Here is a 25351-nt window from a genome sequence, read left to right as displayed (position 1 = left end):
CAAGCCTTGGAAGGCAGACACAGGGACTGTGAGAATGAAGACTTTGGGCCAGCTGTAGGACAGGATCTGGCTCAAGATCATCTTAAGAACCTGAATGTTCACAAGTCTGTGGGACATGATGAAATCCATCTGCAGGTCCTCAAGGAGCTGGCAAATGAAGTTGCTAAGCCGCTGGCCATCACATTTGAGAAATCATGGCAGTCAGGTGAAGTTCCCGACAAGCAGAAAAAGGGAAATATAACCCCCATTTTCAAGAAGGGGAAAATGGATGACCCAGGGAATTACAGACCAGTCAGTCTCACCTCTGTGCCTGGCAAAATCTTGGAGCAGATTCTCCTGGAAGGCATGCTAAGGCACATGAAAATCAACAAGGTGCTTGGTGACAGCCAGCATGGCTTCACTAAGGGGAAATCCTGCCTGACCAATTTGGTGGCCTTCTATGATGGGGCTACAGAACTGATGGACAGGGGTAGAGCAGTTGATGTCATCTACCTGGACTTGTGCAAAGCATTCGACACTGTCCCACACAACATCCTTTTCTCTAAATTGGAGGGACATCAGTTGGATAGGTGGACCACTCGGTGGATAAAGAACTGGCTGGATGGCCGCACGCAAAGAGCTGTGGTCAATGGCTCAATGTCCGGCTGCAGACCAGTAACGAGTGGTGTCCCTCAGAGATCGGTGTTGGGACCGGTCTTGTTTAACATCTTTCTCGCTGACATGGACAGTGGGATTGAGTGCACCCTCAGCAAGTTTGCCGATGACACCAAGCTGTGTGGTTTGGTTGATACGCTGGAGGGAAGGAATGCCATCCAGAGGGACCTTGACACACTTGTGAGGTGGGCTGATGCCAACCTCATGAGGTTTAACCATGCCAAGTGCAAGGTCCTACACCTGGGTCGGAGCAATCCCAGGCAGAGCTGCAGGTTGGGCAGAGAAGAGATTCAGAGCAGCCCTGTGGAGAAGGACTTGAGGGTGCTGGTCGATGAGGAAATGAACATGAGCCAGCTTCAGTGTGCGCTCGCAGCCCAGAAAGCCAACCATACCCTGGGCTGCATCAAAAGGAGCATGACCAGCAGGTCGAAGGAGGTGATCCTGCCCCTCCACTCTGCTCTCATGAGACCTCACCTGGAGTATTGTGTGCAGTTCTGGTGTCCTCAACATAAAAAGGACATGGAACTGTTGGAACAAGTCCAGAGAAGGGCCACGAGGATGATCAGGGGACTGGAGCACCTCCTGTATGAAGACAGGCTGAGGAAGTTGGGGCTGTTCAGCCTGGAGAAGACAAGGCTGCGTGGAGACCTCATAGCAGCCTTGCAGTATCTGGAGGGGGCCTATAGGGATGCTGGGGAGGGACTCTTCATTAGGGACTGTAGTGACAGGACAAGGGGTAACGGGTTAAAACACGGAAAGTTTAGACTGGATATAAGGAGGAAGTTCTTTGCTGTGAGGGTGGTGAGGCACTGGAATGGGCTGCCCAGGGGAAGTTGTGAATGCTCCACCCCTGGTGATGTTCAAGGCCAGGTTGGACAGAGCCCTAGGTAACATGGTTTAGTGGGAGGTGTCCCTGCCCATGGCAGGGGGGTTGCAACTAGATGATCTACAGGTCCTTTCTAACCCTATTATATGATTCTATGATATGCTAATCACATTTTAGCATGATTATAGGAATATATTTTTCCTTATTGAGATACATTTATTTCCAAACCAGAGATTCACCTTCCCTTCAGAAGTCAAGAAAGTAATACTAATTTCATGAGATGAGCTTTCTGTTGAAGTGAACAACGCAAGCAGCCACACAGGAGAGACTACGGTGCAGTACTATGGGAAAACATTCTCAGAAAGCGGAAAAGAGATTAAAAGCTTTTTGATGTTATGACAGCATGTTAATAAAACCACTTTTTTCTCACCTGCTGTCATCATTTAAAGGGAGAGAAGCACACCCAGAAAGAGTAGGGTGTTGAAACCAGGTTAAAATGTGTTGCAGGATGAGGGCTGTGTCAGTACTCTAGGTAAGACAGCGAAGTGAGAGCTTGGTCACAACCTCCACTCCATAAGAGGGGTGGAAGTGTGAGCGATGGATCAGTTCTGAAATGCATTAACAGAGTCACAGGCTATTTGAATCATATTCAAGCTGTCCATCTTCCTGTGGTGTCCACATGAATAAAGTAGATGACAAAACTAAAGAAATTATGTACATACCAGTTGCTTGAATAAAATGGCAGTTTCTCTCCCCACCTCCCTTCTCCAACTGTTTTTGCCCCAAACTTCAAAGTCTTATTTGCATTCATACAAAATCTGTTTACAGTCAACTTCATTGCGATACAGGAGTTGCCCATTCCCCCTTCCCCCCCAACTAAGACACAAAGCAACGCTGGCCAGGTGTCTCTAAACCACAGGAAATAGCAAGGAAAATATGCAGCATTTGACACATCTGGAATAGATTGCTGTCTTTGAAAACAGTGTCCCAATTCCCTTCTTCCTGCTGATGAGATTTCAGGCTACCAAACTGCTGCATCAACTACAAAGGATTATATAACATGCATAACTTTTTAACCCTACATATTCTTTCTGTCCAAATAAGGTTTCCCCAGTAGTCCAGAAAAATAACAAAACACAATGAAACCATGAAGCTTTCTGTAAAACAGTGGAGCAAACAATTTCATCAGACGACTGCTACTTAATTTGGGAAAATTGACACAGTTGGGAAATAGCACTGGTTGATATTAGCAAGCATAGAAAATTAATCAATACTGGGTGCTTCACACAGTTGTATCAATTCATTAAGAAGAAATGTCCTTACAGTTGGTTGCATAAAATGAGATGAAAAGTAGAGAGGCTTGGTTAGTACTCATTTGCCAAGTGATTTGTCTAGAATTCCATGTTGACACAAATATTGCAATGTGTATTTTTCAATATGAAATATGAAAATCCCAGAAAATATAAGTCTTAATTAGTAAAACAAAGCAATGTTTTATTATCCACTTCCTTTCTGTATGGACAATGAATGCAAAAGAAAACAGAAATAAACAGATGAGTTTAGAAGGAAATCCCAATCCAATACTGAACATAATGCTAAATTTTATTCTTTCCATAAAAACCTGGGAAGTGGAGATGCCCTTGAAGTTTTAGTCTCCGTCAGTATCTCTGAAAGATCAAGAAAATGAATAATGTGACCAGTTTCTATATGTATATTTTAAACATTCATTATAGATACAAAACTGAATACAGCACTAGCTTAAAACAACATAAACCTCACTGTTCTTAAAGTTAGTAATAAAAAGGCAAAATTCTAAAATAAAAAGAAAAACTGGAGGAAGTATTTGTAATTTTTTCCTCAAAGGTGCAACCAACAGCCAACGTATTTTTGCAACTGAGATTCCAGTTGTGCAAAGGACTGAGAGATGTATTCTCCTACTCAAGGAGAATCCTAAATTTCACAAACTTCAAAGGAAACCACACATGCACGAACAGCAGGCAGTACCCCTTAAAGAGATGATATTTATAAGAAATTAATGGTAAACCTTAAATGAATTTTAAGGAGAGGTGCAACACATTTTCTACTTTCAGAGCTTTAAAAGTAAGATAATTTTTTTTCTACCTTTTTGTAGATTATTTCAAAAATTACCTTACATTTAAATTAGTTTATTCTCAGGAAATGGTGAAGTATTTATTCTAAACAAGCATTGTAAGACAGCTACATGATTTTTCTTTAGAGAAGCCCTCAGTGTGGGCTTTGTATTTATACTAAGCTCAAGACTTCTTAAACAGAACCCGTGTTATACTCTGTCTCAGGAACAAAGGTGCACCTATGGGGATTCAACTGCATGACCAAGGACTAAACATGTAAGGCTGCCCAGCCCTGCTAACACGAACAAAGCAGTGCTAGGTTAGCAGTTGGACTTAATGATCTTAAATGTCTTTCCCAACCTAAACAATTCTATGATTTTAATGGGATCATGCATATGAATAACATACTTCAGGCTCAAGCCCAAACCAGTTAATAACAATGCATGTGAGGAAAGTTAGGATGAGACAAACAACTCAATGCCTTTACCTCCAAAATTACATCTAATAGTAACTATACCCTTAATAGGCCAATTAACAAAAAAAAGTATATAGCTATAAGATTAAACAAAATTTAGAGAATATGCTGTTACAAAATATATTTTGACATATTTCCTAAGAAGCAATTCAAACAGTCATTTATGCAGTTATTTACAGGGGACTCAAAGTGGAGTATTATTTTAAGCAAACCAGTATATTGGTTTGAATTTGATAAAATATTGGCAAATACAAGTTGTGACAACAAGGAATTTTGGGGTTTAGTAAACTTGAAAAGTGTTCTACACGAGCATTAGATGAATCTAAATTATATAAAAAAACCCTGTCTAAATGGGTTAATCTGAATCATTTAATGCAGTTCATTGTATTCAACGTTCAGATCAATAAGTCAGTGGTACATAGACGCTGTGAAACAAGTTACCACTTAAATCTTTCAGACACAACAAGCACAGATCAACCAAGTTTGACTGTACCTAATCTATAGTAACAGATGGTTTGTTCTTACTTGAGTACTTTTTAATAAGCACATATACAAATGTGCTAAAACAAAAGGCAGCAATTATAAATATTTACTAGAATGACCAGAACTGGTATTTGAGCATAAACAATCCCGTCATTTGTTTTTGAAGCCGTATCTTCCCTAATTTGTCTTCTGGTTTTAGTAGTCTTCTATCCTATTAACTTGCAGGGTTATAGATCATCTGGAAGCTTCACACTGGTATAGGAAAGGAATGTCTGTTCGATGCAGTCTGAAGATAAAGAAAGAGCTGTACTTCAGTTCATTGCAGTGATTCACTACAAGGAGCATTGCTAACTGATGTTAAACCTAGAAGCAGCAAAGCAGCAACCTGTTTCCCCCCCTCATTGTCAGAGTTAAGAAAAAGCAATACCTGTTTTTTTTTTTGTCATTTCAAAAGAGCACCTGAAAATATTTTGTACATGTAGAGGTAATATTTGTTATTCATTAAAAATAACAGTCACTGTAGAGGAAGTTACCTGTCTATGCAAGAACAAGGATATCTAAGTGTGACAGCAATTAATCTGAACTTCTTGTTTCAACACTTAAAGATGCCTCAAAAAAGAGGTATGGACACATATTTGTGGGTCCAGCTCTGTCAACCCTCCACAGACCTTATCAGCCCATACATGTCAGTGATGCTTACAGGTAAAGAAAAAATTCAAAGACATTGAACTCAGACAGTACAACTCATTAACTTCAAATAATGCTGAATTAGATAGTGTTTAGTCCCAAAGCAGAATTGTAACCGCAGGAGAGCAGAGTCACACACCTCATTATCCTATACTCTCATTCTCTTCAAGCTACAATTTTCAAATACCAATTAGTCCTAACAATTGCTTTTTAGATAGTACTTTTAAGTTTTACTGTACTGAAAGCTAACAGATATTTTCCATCTAGTCACTAAAACTTTGGTATTCTAAAGAGGTTACCACATTACAAGGAAAAGGAGGAATACGTAACTACTGTAAATAGGAAATGCTGCCATGTAGCAACCAACCTAAATTGGCAACTAAAAGTCATTTTAAGTCCCAGTTATTTAACTTTAACTTATTGTATGATTTTGACCAAACAGCACATTAGAAAAAAATACTATGTTACAGTTACATTAAGAGACTTCTTCTATTATCAAGAACTATACTGTATAGCATAGATATTTACCATCAGCTGTTTCTAAATATCACTGTCTTATATAAAATGAGATTTTTTTTCTAGCCAAATAGCATCTCAAATTTTTTTCAGGCTTCAATAATGTGTTTCTGGTTACTTCATATCAATCCTGTGAGCAATATTGGAGAAAAGCTATGAAAACCTGCTTTATTACAGCAAACATAGCTTCTCAGTTAAGCCAAAATGCAGTATTTAAGCATTTTAAGTAGAGTGCAGAGTAATGTAAATGCTACAATACTAATTTCCAGCCTTAAATTTATTTTGTCATGCAACTTAAATAAAGCTGAACACAGATGGAGACCCCTGGTTTAAATGACATAATGACATAGTGACGTCCAATACGTCCAGCTACAGGATAAAAAGTATTAAAAAAGAAGAAAAAAATTGAGTGGGTATGTGCCAGACTAATTAGTCAGCTACCTAAAGAATATATGAAGCACACTGCTGCATTCACAGTAATCATACTTGTATACAACTGTCTTAATCCAGTCCTGTAAAAACTCATCTATTGTTTGCATGTTCAGAACCATGTCAATCAGATTTAATATGCAGGCAGATTAGCACTTCCCAACTTGCTGACAAAAGGCTGACTACTAAAGCTAGTGTTTCAAGACAAAGGACAGTATTCTGGCAGGCAGCAGATACTGTTTCTTGCTTAGGAAAAACAAGTTTCCTCTTCAGTTTTGTTACTGAATGTTAGTTCCAGGGAGAACTGGAGGCAATGAGGATGCTCTATTTACTTTAAAATTCCATGACTTTAAGAGACTGCAGATATTTCCAAGTCCATGTAGAATATATACGACATTCATGACAGATGTTCAAAAGCCATGCAACTTCTGTTAGGTGACAGAAGTTTGATTATTTATTAAGTATTTCGTTATTGTTTTCCTGGGAAAGACAATATTACCACTAAAAATTGCTTACCTTTAGTACAAGAAAAAAAATCTTGTTCTGTGAGCAGCTGCCATGCTTTCAGACATATTTCTGACTTTGAGATAATTAACAAAGCCTCGAAAGAACAGGAGGAGTCCTAAAAATGTAGAAAATCCACAAAATGAAGAATATCAATCTAAGTACACACTCTCACAGTATTCTTATTTAAGTCATTAAAAATCTAGACTATACAAAGTAAAGCAAGGTCTCTATGAATCATTTACAAATTCAACAGGCAAGTCTCCTGCTTTTATCTTCTGACATAAGGATATCATCTGCTAAAAAGACTCATGAAAATACTTCAAAAGAATGAGGGGGAAAAAAGAATAGATGTTGCACATTCTTTTCAAGTAGAACTTTTAAAACAAGTTACCAGTGTGTTAGAATACCCAAACCACAAAACATATCTTTAAAATGTTTAAGATAAAGGTTTTGAAAGTCAAAGGAGGGGGAGAGAAAAACAAAACCAAAACAGACAGTACAGATTGCTGTAGCAACAAGCCAGTAACAAATTAGGCTAGATTATGGCTTGAGATTTAACTGGTGAGGAAAATGCACCTGTTCAAGAAGAGGAAGAACAACAGTCAATTCAAAGAAAATTAGTAAACACTTTATGATTACATTTTTTTGTCAACTCCACATTTCAAATTATTTTTAAATATTTAAAACTTAATTTGAAAGAATATTTCCATTCTGATGAGAGGAACAATAGATACAGAATAGTCACACAGAAGTTACAGCTGCAACAATGGGACTCACTAACATGATGCTGTCAGCATCATTTTACCAATTCAGAGATTCACTGGACACGTGAACAAACCTAGAAAAACACATTGTTGCATAGCAGATGCAGCTCTCTGGTCCATTTTCCGCGACTAAGTAAACTTCAGAACAATCCATTCATCAGCTGGATCAGGAAGAATTCAACAGAGATAAAACAATCCTCCCAAAGAGTGGGAGGCTGAGATATGAATTCCTCATCCAGTGGAGAGAAACATGAGCATATAGAGCAATTCTCCTCCTTTAATGAACACATATATGATTATATGGATACATACACCTATGTATTAATATTCCAATGTTCAAATGAAAAGCTAAACTTAACAAATTTAGCAAAAGATTTCATCCTTTTCTCTTGCATCTTAATAAGCAATCTCTTTGGTTACACTGATATTTTCTTACCTGATGCACGTTTTGTTCCTGCTGCTCAGTGGCTGAGACACTGACTTTTTCCTATAATCATTTCATCCCTAAATGATTTTTGTGATTTTTTTTTTAACCTTTTGGGTTGTTTTTTTTTTAAACCAAAGCCTCATTAAAACAGACATGCAAATGAAAACAAACAAACAACCCTCCCCAAACCAAAACAAACTAATAAACCCCAACAAACACAAAACAGTGTGCTAATCAGTGGAACTTTGATCTAAGCAAAACAAATTTCTGTGATTAAAGTGAATTCTGTCTGGAGAAGAAGGCAGCAAGATCTGCATCAAAAGTCTGTTACAAAAGCTGCTACCCCAATGCTACCGGAGATAGTCCCATGTCCAACTGAAAAGCAGCTGAAACAGCATAAGGTGGGTAGGCAGCTCTTAACAGTACTTGAAAGCATATTTTCTGCATTACACACATTGGAAAACCAGTCCAAGTTCAACCCATATTTTATATTTCTGTAGTTGGGAGAAAAAAAAAAAACAAAACACAAAACCAACAACAACACAAAAACACCACCCCATTTTCCATTGTGCTCCTCAAAAGAAACACTGGCTAACGTTTAAATTTTAAAGTTAGAATTGTCTCTCTCCAATTTATTAACTGTACATGACAGCTCCTTGGAAGCAGACCACTTCACTTTGCCATGAAGTACAAGCAGATTTTTCCAGATGCTGACAGAAGAGAGGAGAAGATGGCAATAGGTGGGCTCAAGTATGTCAAAGGACTACGAAAAGGAAAGAATCCAACTCAATTAATTCACCTCTAAAAAGACACAGGACATGCTACTTTCTAATGGGAAAGTTACCCGAAACAACGAAATACAGATCTGGCTGGCAGTGCTCCCATGACTTGACAATACTCCTCCATGTTCTGCTAAGTAGCTCTGTTGGGTTAAATCCTTCTATGGTGTTCTAGCAATCTCGTTATATCCATTTTATCAGTTTAAAAACACTGCTGGCTTTATTTTCCACGCAAAACATTTGGAAGAGAAGCGAACTTTGACTGTTGGATGCATACTGCATGCCTCACAATGCCTTTTATTCCATGATATATTACAAATTTGTGAGTTAAACTAAACTAAATTAAAAAATCTTCAGTTAAGACTGAAAAGAAGGCTTTCCCAAATCTAAGAGAGCTACCTTCTGAAAAAGTGATGCAAAAGACAGTAGAAAGAGGAATTACAAATGCACAGGTTTTGCCACAGACACAGTGGAGGAAAATGTTAGGGGAAGAACACACTATTTTCATCCAAGTGAAAAAAGTGTCAAATCTCAATCTCAGGCATCAGAAGGTTTGTACCTGAAGAGTTATTTCACCTCTGACTTAAATACAATCACCTCAGAGTATGAAAGCATTCAAGGGACTGATGCTGTAATGTGTCAAACTGTGCTCAACAGTACAGCAAGCTGAGTATCACGAAGTCTGATGAATGCCCCTGAACTTTACTAAAGGGCAGACAGAGAAAGTTTTAAACATAGTTTAAGATTTCAGGCATTTCTTGTGAGATAAATAATGTTTGTGACTCACTATGTCAGGTTTTTTTCTTAGTTTGTTTTTTAAATTTACTCAACATTTTATTCTAACATTTGCTGCTAGCCACGAGTCAACTGACTCAAAGGAAAGAGTGCCACCTACTGAACTATGCTTCAGAGCTAGAAAATAAAATGGATAGTAGCATTCACTTCTGTGAAACAAATTTACTCCAGATTCCATATTCAAATTATAAAATCCACAGTAAAAAAAAAAGGTACAGTGGCTGGGGTTTGGTATATCCTAAGTAAAAACAGACAGAAGAGCAGATTTTGAGGTATATAAGAACATGGGCAGACAGACCTCTTAGAAGAAAGCTGACATGACAGGAGCACTGTGATCAGGAAGCATGAAGCCATTCTCTTGTCTGGCTGAGAAACTACTGACACAGTATGCATTTCAAAGGACTAGAAAAGGACATTTTGTGACTTAGGTACAAGTCAGCAGACTGCCTTCGTAGGATCACTCACGTTTCTTAATATTGAATACTTGCCATTCAGGTTTATACATGCAAGTATTAGAGAACACTCACTTTTTAATATGTTCTCTACATGAAGCTGAAGTTTCATTATACAGTTCTGCAACCCCAGAGCAGTAGAAGAAGCTTAAAAAGCACAAACTACAAGTCTCAGTTATGCTCATAATTACATATGAACAAAAAAATTTTTGAGCTGTAGGTTATTTGAATACTCCGCAGTTCACACAATAACACCACTATGGTAATCAATAACCTCGTGAATACTATGGAAATAAAAGTAACACACAAAACTATCAGCAGCTTCAGAAAAGCACACAGCTAAACATGATACAGAACTCTTACTTACAATGACATGATTCATCTTTAAATACCTCTACATCAAAAAACAAATGTTTTCAACCACCACTTACCAAGTACAAGAAATATCCACCAGAGCCAGTACTGCCCATTGAAATATCCAGTAAAATAATCTGAAAACTGAAATTCATACACAAAGCTTAGCTGCAGTATGAGATATGATTAAGACATATTTAATGCATTATGCAAATACAGGAAGCACAGAGGAAAAAGCAAATTTAAATACAAGTAATATATTCAACTAAAATGCAAAACGGGTATTTCTGCAGCAATTTAACATACAAGTAACGCTTCCAGTGTCAGCTGGTCTGTGGCAGTCATTTTAAAACTTCTAAAAAAAGTATGCATATGTGTATATACATGTATTAAAAACTTTGTATTACTGGCGAGTAATCTGACATTTTCTACTATAATGAATCACCACTTGTTTTCCTTTTTTCCCCCCAGTGTCTGCATCCCAAACACATTACAGCAGCCTGCTGCTTTAGATATTAACACGAAAAGCCACATTAGTTTAATCTTATCAGACAGGGATGTTCTGCTGACCCCTCAAAAGAAGAGCTTTTGACCTTCTGTATACCCCCTACTGTTAATAGCTGCCAAGAATACCAGCCCCATAAAGACCCCCAACTCATTAAAGTCTTTTCATTTTCAAACCAGCATTCAGTTCCCAGCAGTGAGCTGAACGCAACTAAATGAACCTTGAAGTGGCATTTCAACTGTTCCTGCTAGTGACCATGGTAGACAGTTTTGTCCTCCCTGTGATGTGGGAGGCAGCTGGAGGGCAGGGTGTGATGGCATTGGAGACAGGTATCTGTGCCTTTACCAGACTCCAGACTGCATGCTTCACTGATAAAAAGGCTAATCAAATGTCTCCAAAACTCACATAAGAAGTAGAAATGGGGAGATGTGTGAAAACTTGCCAAAAGGAATAACATAACTATTTAATAGCTTTGCACACTTTTCATATGCTTCCTGTCCTGCTATCACTCAGTATATTTACTGCATCCTGCCACAGTGCTTCCCGCTTGCCATTTCTAGGACATTACAGTAGTATCAACCAAGAAATCAAGTAATCAAGGCATGTAATTCAGTTTAAATAAAAGAGAGAGAAAAGAAAAAAAAAAAGAGAAGGAGAGAGAGAAGAGACTGGGCCACACATGCAACCAGATAAAAATCCAAGACATTTAGAGAACTCTAGGTATAGCTTGATTTTATTTCAAGTAACTGTGCACCAAGATCCACATGTTTTTGCCAGATCATGTGAATTCTTTAGAGGTTTAATCTTGCGGTGTTTTCATTTATATGAGCAATCCAAGAAAAAAAAGTAGCAAGAAACAGAATTCCCAAGTTGAACTGAAAAACTGGTACTTGCATTATCCCTATATAAATACTGGCACTTCTATATTTAGCAGAGTAAGCATTTTAATTTTGACTCTTCATTACAGTATTAAATGAATACTCAATTCCCAGGAAGTTGACAACATTATTAATCCCATCTGGCTTGATAGCCAGTATTTTTAATTCTCTAAACATATATCTGTTCTGGGTTCAGCAGTAGCAGTCATTTTTCTCCTTCTCGGTAGCTGGTGCAGTGCTGTGTTTTGACATTCAGCTCGGGAACAGAGCTGATAACAATGATGTTTTGGTTTGGCCAAGGACTTTGTGAGCCTCATGCTCTGCCAGGGAGGAGGGGAAGCCGGGAGGAAGCAGAAACAGGACACCTGACCTAAGCTAGCCAAAGAGGTATTCCATACCACAGCACATCATGCCCAGGAGGTAACTGAGAGTTACCTGGAAGGACAGGGGCCTTTCTTGGCCAGTGGTATTGTTTCTTGGCCAGTGGTATTGTTTCTCTGCCCTTGTTATTTTCTCTTATTATGGTTATCGTTGGTGGTAGCGGTGGCAATTTGTGTTGTACATTGGTTGCTGGACTGTTCTTGTCTCAACCCGTGGGAGTTGCACTCATTCAATCCTCCTCCCCATCCCTCAGGGGAGCGGGGAAGGGGAGAGCCCCAGGGCGGAGGGTGGAGGGTGTGCCCTCGATTGCTCTCAGCCCAGGACCACTCACTGGGAGTGAGTGAACAAGCTGTCTGGCTAGGGTTTAAACTACAACAATATCTCAATATGCTTTTTTTTTTTTTAAAGTTGTAATTTTATTTAACTGGAAAGAAGATTTACTAAAACCAGCAATCCAACACTGGCACATGTGCATTACTCCTACACTTCCTTTAGGCAGAAGCAGCCACAGCTGCAAAACCTCCCTGAGGGCAAAATTGTGCTTTTGCTCTCTCCCCAGCTCTACACCCCACCCCAAAGTAAAAACTGGCACAGAGAGCATATATGAACTCAGGCTGCTTAAACACTATAACGTTTTGTACTACTGATCCTGAGTGAGAAAGGGTAGCACAAGCCTTTGGAGGAGCTTGAAACAAAGGAACAGAACGATTTTGTGCACACACGTGTGCTTGTGTATCACCATAAAAACAAAATTGTTGTTACACACCTTTATGAGCTTTCTGCTAGTGTCTCTAGAAAGAGAGACAACACAGGAATGTCATAAATCTTCACTGTAACAACTAAGTGATCCAAGATTTCTTTCTTCATCAAACAGGAAGAGTTTTTAAATTATGTGACTCACAGACATATAGACTTGAAGTTCAGAAAGAATCATTGTGATTCATCTAGCATTCACATAATCATGCTAAGTAACTTCCATCTGGCTAACCTACCTTTCTGAAAAGCATCTAGTCTTTCAGTGAAAATATCAGAAACTCAGCATCTTGGATGGTAAAAATGTAACAAAGTTAATATTCAATTTTGACTTGATTCTGTATGCATCTTACAAGGAATAAAAGAATCAGATACAAGGAAGACATTTTTTTTCTGAACCACTCCCTCCCCCAGATAAGTCATTTATAAATCTTTCATACAGAACACCAAAATAACAGTGACATTTTAGGTACTTGCTCCACTTCTTCTGTAGGCCTTAAGTAGTTATGCAAAGAATGAGTCATTCTGCATTTTATTTTAGTGGAAACATGAATTTAAAATGCAGATAAAAATAGATTAACTTCATCTTTAGTAAGCATATATAAAAAAGTAAATTTTCTGCTAAAGTAGAATTTGGCAAAATTCTAGGCACTCTGTTAAGCACTGGAATATACTGGAATTATTATATATCCCTGAATAAACTGTTATGGTTTTGTTCTACAAACAGAGTCTGTACAGCGTGAATCATGAAACTTACCCGAACAATGAGAATCCATTTGATCAGGGAGAGACCAAATCCACAGATTGCACCATACCTTCCAGCTATGGTATTTGTTATACAGAAGGATAAACAAAATCCAATCCAGTTGAAAATAAACGCCACTATAAAATAAAAGAAAAACAGTAGCTTCTGTTAACCTGTATAGCTAAGCAAACAGACTTAACATTAATTTTACTTTTAAACTAATAAGGACATGCTTACACAGTCAGTAATTCCCTTCCGGTAATTCAGGCTTGGAGAGACTGACTTTGAACCCAGACATCCCCCATGGTATAGTCACTTAATAACAAAGTAAATGGTAAACAGGCTGGAACCTACTACTTTAAACAAGAGAAAATTCCAACATAAAAGGAAATATTACACTGCTACAAAAATCTAACCAGTTGACAGTAGACATGAAGGGTAAATGCAAACAAAGGACTGTAACATAAAAGACTTGGATTAAAACAAAGAAAAAAAAACCTTGCTACATTTTTATAACCAAAAATATAGTTATATGCACACATACGTGCATGTATCAAGGCTGCATATTCAGCTTTATCCAGTTTGGATCGAACAGAATAAAAGTATCCGCTCTTGCTCTGTAAACATAGTACAGAAATTACGGTAAGTTGAGAAGCTGATGGTTCATTGGTTACTGTCTTCTCTTTTAGATCTATATTTAAGCATAAGACATAAGAAGCCCTGGAAATTTTACACAGAAGCTTAAGAAATCAAGAAACAAAAAAGGACATTTAGCAGGACTACCACCGTTCCTTCAATTAACACTTTTATACTCCCAGTAGTTTTACAAGTTAAAGTTTCATATGTACTTGCCAGTCAACAAGATCATGTGTATTGACTTCAGTCTGCGTGCACTAGGTCAAAGTACGGGAATTCCCAACTCTAGTGATATCCTAGCTTTGGAAGTAGGTGAGGGCAACTAGAAATAAACACACACACACACCCCACACACAGAGACACACACCCTGCTCCAAACAAAAGCACTGGGAGAAGACAACAATTCAAGAGCTCTGGAAAGAGCAAGATAGTGGAAAACTGAAAACATTAGGGAAGCCCACAGTAAACACAAAAAACACTGCCAAGGCAAGGAGGAATGGAAGGGTGGCAGAGGAAAAAAACCCTGCACACAAATCCTGAATGTTTTCAAGCCCCCAAATCAGGGAAAAAACAAAACCCACATCAAATTCAGGCATTAAATCACCATATAAAAAAATAGTTTGTCTTTTCACTAAAAGTTTGAACACTTACAGCAAAACATTAGGAACAGAAAACTGATCAAGAGGTTTCTTAAGTAAAAGTAAATTTCGGAGGATTATCTATAAACCACCTCTTTTTCTTAATTTAAAACCTTGTTATAATTCCTTCAGCAATCCACATGAAGATGTAATGATTTGCCCACCAACGCAAAATTTGTCTGTAAAACTGCAGTGGGATTCCATGAACTGTAAAGAAATGAAACTTTCAGGAAAGGTTTTGGAAGAGCTTACATCAACACAGTCATTTTGTAGAAGTGAGAAAACGTCTTACTTTAGACAGAGCCAATAGTAACAGATGGTGGCAATGAGAAAGCCTTCTTTTATCCTAGTTACTAATCTTAACAAAAAACAATGCCCCCAAAAAACAACCCAACAACAACAAAGGCCCACAGCAAACAACTTTGAATAAATGCTGATCAAATTTGGCATATAATAGAATCATACAACAGTCTGGGTTGTAATGGGCCTTAATGATCATCTAATTCCAAACCTCCTGCCATGGGAAGGGGACCTTCCACTAGACAACGCTGCTCATGTAAGAGCTACAGAATGACACGGTGACCCTAACATTTACCTATCTTTCCAAAATACAAGTAATGTATTTGATAAATTCTTTTTAATACAGGATTTCACTATCTCAAGCAAGCTCTCAAAATCCACCATCCTTTTAAGAGTAGTATTTCAGAAGCCATTCTTTATTTCATATCTGTTCTTGTCTCAGCATAACAGCTACCGCTCTCCCCCTTTCTCCCCACTATGCCAAGCTATGAAGAGTGACTTTATGACTCCAGTAACAGGCATGCTAAAAAATACAGAAAACAGACATGTTTCTAATGGACTACACAAACTAATGGAATTGCCAGAATACTTAAAAATAGTTATATATATATATGAAAAAAAATTATATAATATATATTTTTATATATAATATAAAAATAGATTTCCCCATCATAACTATAGGAGGGGAAATCAAAGTTGAACACAATTGCAGTTTTACCCTTCCTCTAAAGGAATATTCAAAATAGAATCTACAGTCACTGCAGAAGTATTAGATGGACGTTTAACACTGAATTATTTGCCCAACTCTTGAAAGAAAAGGCGTTGGCATGTTCTAACACTGTTCACAACAAGTTTCTCCATCAAGCTAAGGTTAAAAATAGCATGGGTGGGGGGAGAGACTAGTAAGAGGAAGTATCTACTATCTTCTCTAGAAGTATCAACATCCACTATTTGTACGCATCCACTCACTTTGTGAAATATAAATGGCACTGCTCAGGAGTTAAAGAGATGACCTCGTCCTTCATAAGACTTCAGCTTCCCATAACATTCTCATACAGACAATGCTCCTGGTCTGACACTAATACAGGCTTTCATGAAGAAGAAAGCCATACCTAAAAGTGAGATAGAAAGACAAACAAGCTGCTACAGTCACATTATTATCATAAAATAGTTAGGGTTGGAAAGGACCTGAAGATCATCTAGTTCCAACCCCCCTGCCGTGGGCAGGGACACCTCCCACTAAACCATGTCACCCAAGGCTCTGTCCAACCTGGCCTTGAACATCACCAGGGGTGGAGCATTCACAACTTCCCCTGGGCAGCCCATTCCAGTGCCTCACCACCCTCACAGCAAAGAACTTCTTCCTTATATCCAATCTAAACTTCCCCTGTTTAAGTTTGAACCCATCACCCCTTGTCCTATCACTACAGTCCCTAATGAAGAGTCCCTCCCCAGCATCCCTATAGGCCCCCTCCAGATACTGCAAGGCTACTATGAGGTCTCTGCGCAGCCTTCTCTTCTCCAGGCTGAACAGCCCCAACTTCCTCAGCCTGTCTTCATACAGGAGGTGCTCCAGTCCCCTGATCATCCTCGTGGCCCTTCTCTGGACTTGTTCCAACAGTTCCATGTCCTTTTTATGTTGAGGACACCAGAACTGCACACAATACTCCAGGTGAGGTCTCATGAGAGCAGAGTAGAGGGGCAGGATCACCTCTTTTAACCTGCTGGTCACACTCCTTTTGATGCAGCCCAGGATACGGTTGGCTTTCTGGGCTGCGAGCGCACACTGCGGCTCATGTTCATTTTCTCATCGACCAGCACCCTCAAGTCCTTCTCCACAGGGCTGCTCTGAATCTCTTCTCTGCCCAACCTGCAGCTCTGCCTGGGATTGCTCCGACCCAGGTGTAGGACCTTGCACTTGGCATGGTTAAACTTTATAAGGCTGGCATCAGCCCACCTCACAAGCGTGTCGAGGTCCCTCTGGATGGCATTCCTTCCCTCCAGGGTATCATCCGAACCACACAGCTTGGTATCATCGGCAAACTTGCTGAGGGTGCACTCAATCCCACTGTCCATGTCACCGACAAAGATGTTGAACAAGACCGGTCCCAACACCAATTCTTGTTTAAAATAAAAAAGCATTCTTAACTTTAGTTTGACCATCCTCTCCGTGCAGCCGGGTTCTGTGTTCATCTTCTGGACTCCTATTGCAAGACTAACCTCTCTGTAACAACAATCATTTCCTATGCCAGAGATCGCTAGCATTTAGATTCATACTTCAGCCCAGCTTTCAACTATTGTCCTCTTTTCTTTCACAAGTTTCACACATTTAGATGAAACTCACAGTGACTGCCACTGACATCATGATCTTGGTATCTTTCTTTGCTATTCTAACACCATACAGACAAGTGGTACTGAAAAACATAAGATTTTTGAGTTTATACATTCCTGAAGACAGCAAGAGGAGAAAGTAGGTCTATATTAATGTAATTCACATAAAGAGAACATAACCACTAGAGTTACTGCCTTATAACAACACAACTCAGTGAAAAACAGATACGATAGTTGCTTTTTGGGAGAAGGAGGGTTGGACTAAAGGGTCTTTTTTAATAAAGTCTTCCTGATAGCCAACATAGCATTCACAACAACTACACTGTACTTGTATTTCTCCTTAGATTTTGCAGTAAAATAATCCCAGCCAAAATACAAAGCATGGGATGTTCTAAACCCGATATGCAAAATGAGGCTATCCATCAGCTATATACACAGCAAAAGCCCTCTTCGAAGGGGCAGCAACCAGCATTGGATTTTTCATATCAAAAAATAAAGTTAGAAATCAGAAGTCTTTTGTCTAACAGCAATTCCAAAGAAGCTGGAGTAAAATAATTCTACTTGGTTTTGACAAACAAGCCATTGCCATTCTTCATTCTCAAATAACTGCAGAGTTAAGGCAAAGATTATGTAGAAAGCTGTACTTAGTCATTAATAATTTATTAATCCATGCTAGCTTTTTGTCAGTTCTCATTCAGTTGCAAAGCAATATAGACACATCCTTTCATTACACTCCCACAATGTACAGTAAACAAAAATCGCTTAGTTTGCCAAGTTATTAAGCAATCTTGTGCAAGGTTTTAAGAAATACATATTGCAATACATCAGAAGATGTAACAATAATGACAAGCATACTAAAACAAATCTGTTTTCCTCAACTGCTGTTGCACTTCATTTGCTGATTTGTTTTACTTAGCTTTCCACAGCTACACATTAATCACCTGTTTTAAGTTTATATCCAGTATCATGAAAAGAAGCCAATAAAATTGAAGATTAAGGTTGGTTCCAAATTTTAACAGTGGCTGTGATCAGCCTGTGATAAGCTTATAATGGCAACTATATAAATATATATAAAAATAAATAAAAGCATGCTAAGTTACATCCTTTATTCCCCAATTTGCTTGTCCAATGACTTATTATTTTAATATACACCAAACACCAAAGAGCTTAGTATTTCCTACCTGGCCTAGGTTTACTAAGCATACGGCAATAAACTAATACTTACACATCTTCATGCACCACTAGAAATTATTCTTTCCATTCCTTCAAAGAATTTACTCCATTTTTAAAGTGGTACACATTTTTTGCTCCTTTCTGAAGAGCTCACCTTAAGTCTGAAGATGATCACTAGAAGCATTTGCTATCAACTTCCAACAATTTTTTTTTCTACTCTGTGATGAATGTTCAAAAACTTCCCTAGGCAATTTATTTCTACTGCTCCATTACCCTTGTTGGTAACCTCTTCTTAATGCCCATCTAGAAGCTTCCTTGTTCCAATTATTTTGCATTATATTCAATATGTACGGAGCAACCACGCAAGTAAAATTTTTTCTACGTTAAGAAATGTTAAGTGATGGTGTACGAAAGTCAGCCAGGCACCCCTGATAACCAAAGGGAAAAAAGCATGCCCAAACCAGCTCCTTCATCTCCTACCACCATTTGCAATTTCAAATTACTTCCCTTCCCCTTCTCCTACATGACTGAGGGAAACCTGCGTAACATTCGTGATGTGGATATACAGAAGTCAGGTTTCCTACATCTGCAAGAAGGACCCACCCACCAGAAATTTAGACCATGCTTACCACTCCTGAGGAAGCATACAACCAAGGCTGTGCTAACCCTGAGCCTGTGCTACAACTCTGCCTTCCAACTTGTGCCTGCTTGAAACCCCCTAAGTGGGTATCCTAACTTGTGTGCAGTTTACTGACTGTTTAAAGAATCTTATAGCTTTGAAAACTGTATGAACATTTATGAAATTTTCATATAGCTATTGTATGTTCTAATACAGCATCTAAGATAGTATGTACATTTTTTTCCACATCATGAGATTTATTGGTGAGAGTTGTATATAGTGTTTAAATTGTCCAGATGTTGTTCAAAGAGAACAAATCAGATCTCTGTATGATAACTTAAACTTTGGCTGTATCATCAAGCACTTTTATCCACTTCTTCCTCCTTATTAACCTATGAGGTTCAAACTAATATCCATTATTTCCAAGTTGTAAGGACAACCCAAAACTCCTTTCCATGGTTTCAGAGAATCCAGATGAGGCCTGTAATTCCTTCTGGGACCCACAGGTGAAAAAGCTGGTTGATATTTCTCAAGCTCTCCTTATGTTTAAGGGAAAACCATACCTTTTATCACTACACAGAAAACCTCTTTCACATAATGAACCAGGATAAGACAATCAGATGACTTCCACTACAGGCAGATTCAGCATGAAAATCAAACCCTTTGAGTCACGAATTACTTGCTTTATAACAATTATAGCCATGTTCAAAATGAAGAAAAAGCACAGAATTTCCTCCTTTTTGTTGTGCATATCAATCAAAAAATCATTCTGAGAAACTCGCCTATTGACAAATTCCTCTGACATTCTGGAAAGAGTCTACTATGCTGTATAAAGCACAGCAGAGCTAAACATACATAACAGAAAAACATATTAAGTTATCCAATAGCAATATTTGCTGCATTTCACATTCAATGCAAAATTAATATAGTCACTGATATATTAACTAATGAATATATTCATTTACCTCAAAATCAGAAATGGACAAGCAGCAGCCCTGACCATTACAGAGCAGATTCTTTGCTTATCAACATAATCACGGATTTCATGAGCAACAATTTCTTAAATATGTGATTTTACCATATATAAGAAATAAAATAGGTTGTTTTCTAATCTTTTCTGAAGTTTCTGAATCAAATGCTAAAGGAAAAACTCCACTTGTTCATATGAAGGACTTTTGATTCCTTATATTGGCTCATTCTATTTAGTTATGCTCAACAGAACAGTACTTTATAACTTAGATGGGAAATATGTTTGTAACTCTCATGCACTCAGCTCCTAATGCAAACAAAACCCCCAAACAAACACACGTGGCCACTAGATGGCCTCAAGACAGCAATTTTATGCAAGTTGGGCAGCTACCACTAGATGGTAGCTACATATCACGAGTACATTGCAACAGACTCATAGAATAGTTTGGGTTAGAAAGGACCTTACAGGTCATCTAGTTCCAACACCCCTGCCATGGGCAGGGGCACTTCCCATTAGACCAGGCTGCAATATACAGGTAAGCTCAGCAAAAGGTTTTATTTTATTATACTTCAACTGAATAAAATGTAATTGAAAAATGCTAACTTCACTATGTTATATTTAAAACAAAGGCAGCCTGCCCCTGCCAGCCCTCCCCCCAAAATCTTTCTACCAATACTGTACATAACAGTCACTCACAGGAGGAGGTGGGAGAGCACATCTGGAACAAGTCATTCATTCCACGCTTTTCTCACTAGACAACAGTTTCTGACACTGTTCTCCTGCACTTTAACTAAGGGAGCTTACTCTAGGCTATCTGTGATGTGCCACTTCTACTTGCAGCATTTAAACATATCCCACCATGAAAAAGCAACCCAAAAGATAGCATACTGTAAATTTCATTTTAATTCTTGCTCTCTTAATTTTACATACATCAACTTGACAAAGGCTTTTATCTCCTTATTAGAGGAGAAGATCTCCTTTATTAGAGAGACAGGAATATATCACCCATTAGTTACGATCTACCCTGGTGAAGTTAACCTCATTTTTCAATTAGTTCTGAAGTTTCCCTATGAGAAGCTACTAAAAATTAGTAGTACAGCTAAGTGCTCCGTTTTTTTGTGAACTCATACCATGAACACAAACAAGTACATTTTCTCACAGCAGGTAACACAGATCCCAATTACACATACACGTGCATAAGTATCTTACAATGTGTAAGCATTCATTTTATACATTTCATTCATAGGCAAGCAAAGTTTGCAGTAACAATTTCAGAATAATAAAAAAAATATGATCTACAAAGTATTTTGTCAAATGTATAAGAGCAGTGCTCTGCATAGTCTCAGCTAAACAGCTATTTGAAGAGAAAGTTATCAGTTTATCCAAGTAAATGCCTGCACTCTTGAAGGTGGACACAATGTTTTGCACTCATAGTTTTGGAAAACTGATTTTATGAACTTAAAACACGTTAGAGCCAACAATGCACCTGACCTCCAAGCACAGTGCTAATGCAGAACCTAAATAGGTTAAACACAAAAAGTTATAGCACATAGGGACGGTGAAAAAAGGGAAAAAGAAATGAAGCCATACCTGCCTTTGACACAAGAATATATCCACTTTCTATGCTCCAACTACACAAAGAAGTCAAACTACAGAACTCATTTGTTACCCTATACATGTATTTATGTATTTGTTACGAGAGGTAGACACATATTTTTATCCAAGGATGCAAACACCCGTTGTCCCAGTACATCATAGGCCAATATGAAAAAAAGGATTCTGCTAAAGTTCTGTAACCTGCACCTGTAACAGTTAAATAAAGAGGCTGTGAAAGACAATAAAGAAAGAAGAACTAAGGCGAGATCTATGCTGAAGGACATAAAGGAGATTTCAGTGCATCTCAATCAGCTTTCATTCTGATGAATACTTAAAAGCTACATCCCTGACACCATCCCTGGCTTCCATCCAAGTTGCCAAACACATTTATTTCAGAAAGGGAAAATATCCTCAGAAATTCGGAAGAAATACGCAATTAGCAAAACAGAAGCAGCTTCTTTCTAGAAGCAACTCATAGCAGCTAAATTTAACTTTGCTCAAGGCAGTACATAACTTACAAAACATGCACAGTGCACACACGGTACCTGAAGAAGTGTTATATGTAGTGCTGGTTGTAATCTGACATTACCAAAGACATTTTCATATGATAGTGGTTAGTTCAACCTGAAAATGGGCATGGCTGGATTTGTTCCAAATATCCACCCACAGCTACTTAATTCTCTACACTAGCACCAGCAACTTTATATGGCACATCTCTTTTTTTTTCCCCCCACTCAAAAAATCAATTGCCAGATTTCTGTGAACCAGAGTTTAACGGCTTAATTGGTAGTCCAACTAGAAGATGCAAGAAATCTCCAACTCACAGGTAACAGTGCAGCCTTGGTATGCCTCAAAACATTTATATGATTTTACTTTCTTCCCTTATCTGTGGCAGATACCACAGAAAAAAAAGTGCAATATATTTGCTAAATCTGGAACAGGAAGCATTTATATCTGTGTACAGGTAAAAAATAAATCCATTCATTACAGTACATTAATGCAATTTATCGCAGCTATCTTTCACATTCCATAGAAAAAAAGGTACAATTAAGATATACCTCAGTAGGTCTGGGATACAAGATAACTTACTGAAAAATGCCAACATGAAGATGCCATCATTGCCCACTCTAAGCTGATCTGCATCACTGAAATCATCCCGCGGTGGATACTCTTCTTCCTGGATTTACAGGTTAGTGATAATTTAGTGAAAAGTTTATTTTAGAATAACTATCTGTAGGATTAAAGTATTAATTATGTTTCTAAAGCTAAAAGAAGAAAATTGACATTTCTGTAACACATCCACATCAAGAAAGTTTAAAGGAAAAATAATTCGTATTGATAAAACAAGTCTTATTTGTTGTTTATCAGAGCCAAATTTTTCTGTATATGTTTCTGTAGAAGATATGTACATATTGCCTATTCATTTTCAAATTAAGCTAGAAATTATTTCATATGAGCACTTTGACAATCAAAACCAAAAGAAACCTCTTCTTACTGTAGCTATCTTTACATGCAGCCAAACTATTTTTTTTTTTTTAAGTCACTGCATAGGAAGTTTTATTTTTTTCCTGCCAGAAAAGTCTTTTAATGTTTCCCAAAATACAGAGTAAGGTTAGTATCTTAAAATAAACTGCTGATGCAACAGCGCTGCACCAAACAATTTGACTATCCTGTAACACACACACACACACAAAAAAAAAAAAAGGCAAAAAAAAAGAAAACCGCTAGGGACACTAGAGGGCGCGAAAAGATTGAAAGCATTTAAAAGTCTTCTAAAGTACAGTGCGCTTTTTGAGTTAAGGTCAAACAAAAGCAAACAAAGATGTCAGCCAAAACGATCCAGAGATTTCACCCATCATGTCAAAATACTAGATCTTAAAATACTGACAGTATGAGGGGTTTATCCTTCTCAGTACTTGTTTTTTCAAAAGAACTTGGCAGATCTTAGGTATGCAGTTACATGCATAACTATAGATTGCTGCAACTGCAAACTGGCAAATGTAAAGGTTTTCATAATGACAGCACCTACTAAAGAGAGCTTGATGGAAACTGTAAAACCAGTGAAACACGCCATCTTTATGCTTAAATGAAGAACATCAAAACAATGTAGGATGATACAAATTAAGTAATACTGTCAGTAGCAGCAGTAATCTGGTCTTTAAAAAAGAAACCCAAAAAACAACAAAACAAACCTTGAGTAACATTCCTGAGTAACATTCTTTTCCTGTTTTTCTCCAATAAATCATAATGTATGAGAATTAAGAGAAGAAATGTCATATTAATAAAAATCAAATCAAGGGAAATCAGTTCACGTGAGATTTATCTAGTTATTTTACCCATCACAAACAATTACTACTGAAATGATGTAATTCTGATTTTAACACATTATTTAGTCACTATGGCAAATGTTATCATAGAATCATAGAATGGTTATGGTTGGAAAGAACCATAAGATCACCTAGCTTCAACCCCCCTGCCATGGGCAGAGACGCCCTGTATATTAAGCTCGTAACTAAATGGGCATTAAACAGTCACAGTGATCTAAAGCTCTGTCATATAACTGACATGTTCACCTTTGTCAACACAGCAAAATAATTTACCAGGGTATAGCAATTATGCTAGAACGAGCTATACCAACTCAAGGCAGCCAACTTTGTAACATGCCGTGAAATTCCAGCTGTGCTTTTACTTCAGACTAATTAGCCAAGACTCTGTACTGGATAACTTACTTTAAAAATACTGCTATTAACATACACAATTCCAAGGAAAGCACAAAAAGCTAGCTGAACAACAATCTTGAGGGGCTATAATTCAACTCCACATAATTCCAGATCTCCCAAAACGGTCATCTTAAGTCACTATGAAAGCATTAGTTTATTTAATCAAACGCTGCTGCAGCTACAAGCCGGGGTGCAGGAAGAGGGGGCAGAAGAAAAGGGGGAGCTGAATATGCATTAAACAAAAAGCTGCATTTTAATGTGCTTATCTCTAAAATACGTCACAAACATTCCTTTTTCAAGTCAGGACAACAACAAAAAAATACTGAATTTCAACTTCAGAAGGTCTGTGAAAACCCATAACTCCATTTAAAATAATTTTTGGATTTTTTTTTTAATTGCTAACTACTGAACTGTTCATACTGGCATTTCAAAACCAATTAGTGAACTATGCTCTATGCAAAATGTTGCTTCAGAAAATTTTGCTTAACTACAGTAACAAGTTTAGCAGGTTTCTCTATATGCACAGGTTTCTTTAAGGCTCACACATGTGAGGAATACAGGTCAATGTACATCCCACAGACATGAGAGCAGACATTTGCAAGTAGGCACTAGTGTAGTAAGTGTGAGCAAGTTGTAATTTATCACAGTCCACGTCAAAAGGAAATTGTATTAAACTGAGTTCTATTTACTGTCTCCAAAAACTGGCATATGAAAAGTATCATAAATTGTTTCCTGTGCTTAAATCCCGTTCAACCTCTATCTATATGATTTAGTATTATATAGTTTTATGATCAGTCCTTGTAGATTGAAGACACTAACTGGCCACTGCTCAAGCGCCTCTAATATTGCCTGTCTTTCACAGTGCTCT

General features: G+C 37.8%; 1 protein-coding gene across 1 annotated transcript in view; it reads right to left on the bottom strand.

The window, feature by feature from the left end:
- Positions 1-2953: 2953 nt before the first annotated feature.
- NDFIP2 (Nedd4 family interacting protein 2) overlaps positions 2954-25351 on the bottom strand; it is a 45089-nt gene continuing 22691 nt past the window's right edge. The window contains exons 4-8 of the mRNA XM_057424028.1: positions 22853-22940; positions 13513-13637; positions 10316-10382; positions 6677-6782; positions 2954-4814 (exon numbers count right to left, since the gene is read on the bottom strand). Coding sequence (XP_057280011.1) covers positions 6679-6782; positions 10316-10382; positions 13513-13637; positions 22853-22940 — 384 coding nt within the window. The 3' untranslated portion in view covers positions 2954-4814; positions 6677-6678. The remainder of the gene's footprint in view (positions 4815-6676; positions 6783-10315; positions 10383-13512; positions 13638-22852; positions 22941-25351) is intronic.

This window comes from Pezoporus wallicus, unplaced genomic scaffold, assembly GCF_028554395.1.
Source record: "Pezoporus wallicus isolate ANWC-B61680 ecotype Strahan unplaced genomic scaffold, APGP_CSIRO_Pwel_v1 contig_16, whole genome shotgun sequence".
NCBI classification, from domain to species: Eukaryota; Metazoa; Chordata; class Aves; order Psittaciformes; family Psittacidae; genus Pezoporus; species Pezoporus wallicus.
The sequence above is the reverse complement of the archived record's forward strand: the minus strand, read 5'-3'. Positions and strand labels throughout refer to the sequence as shown.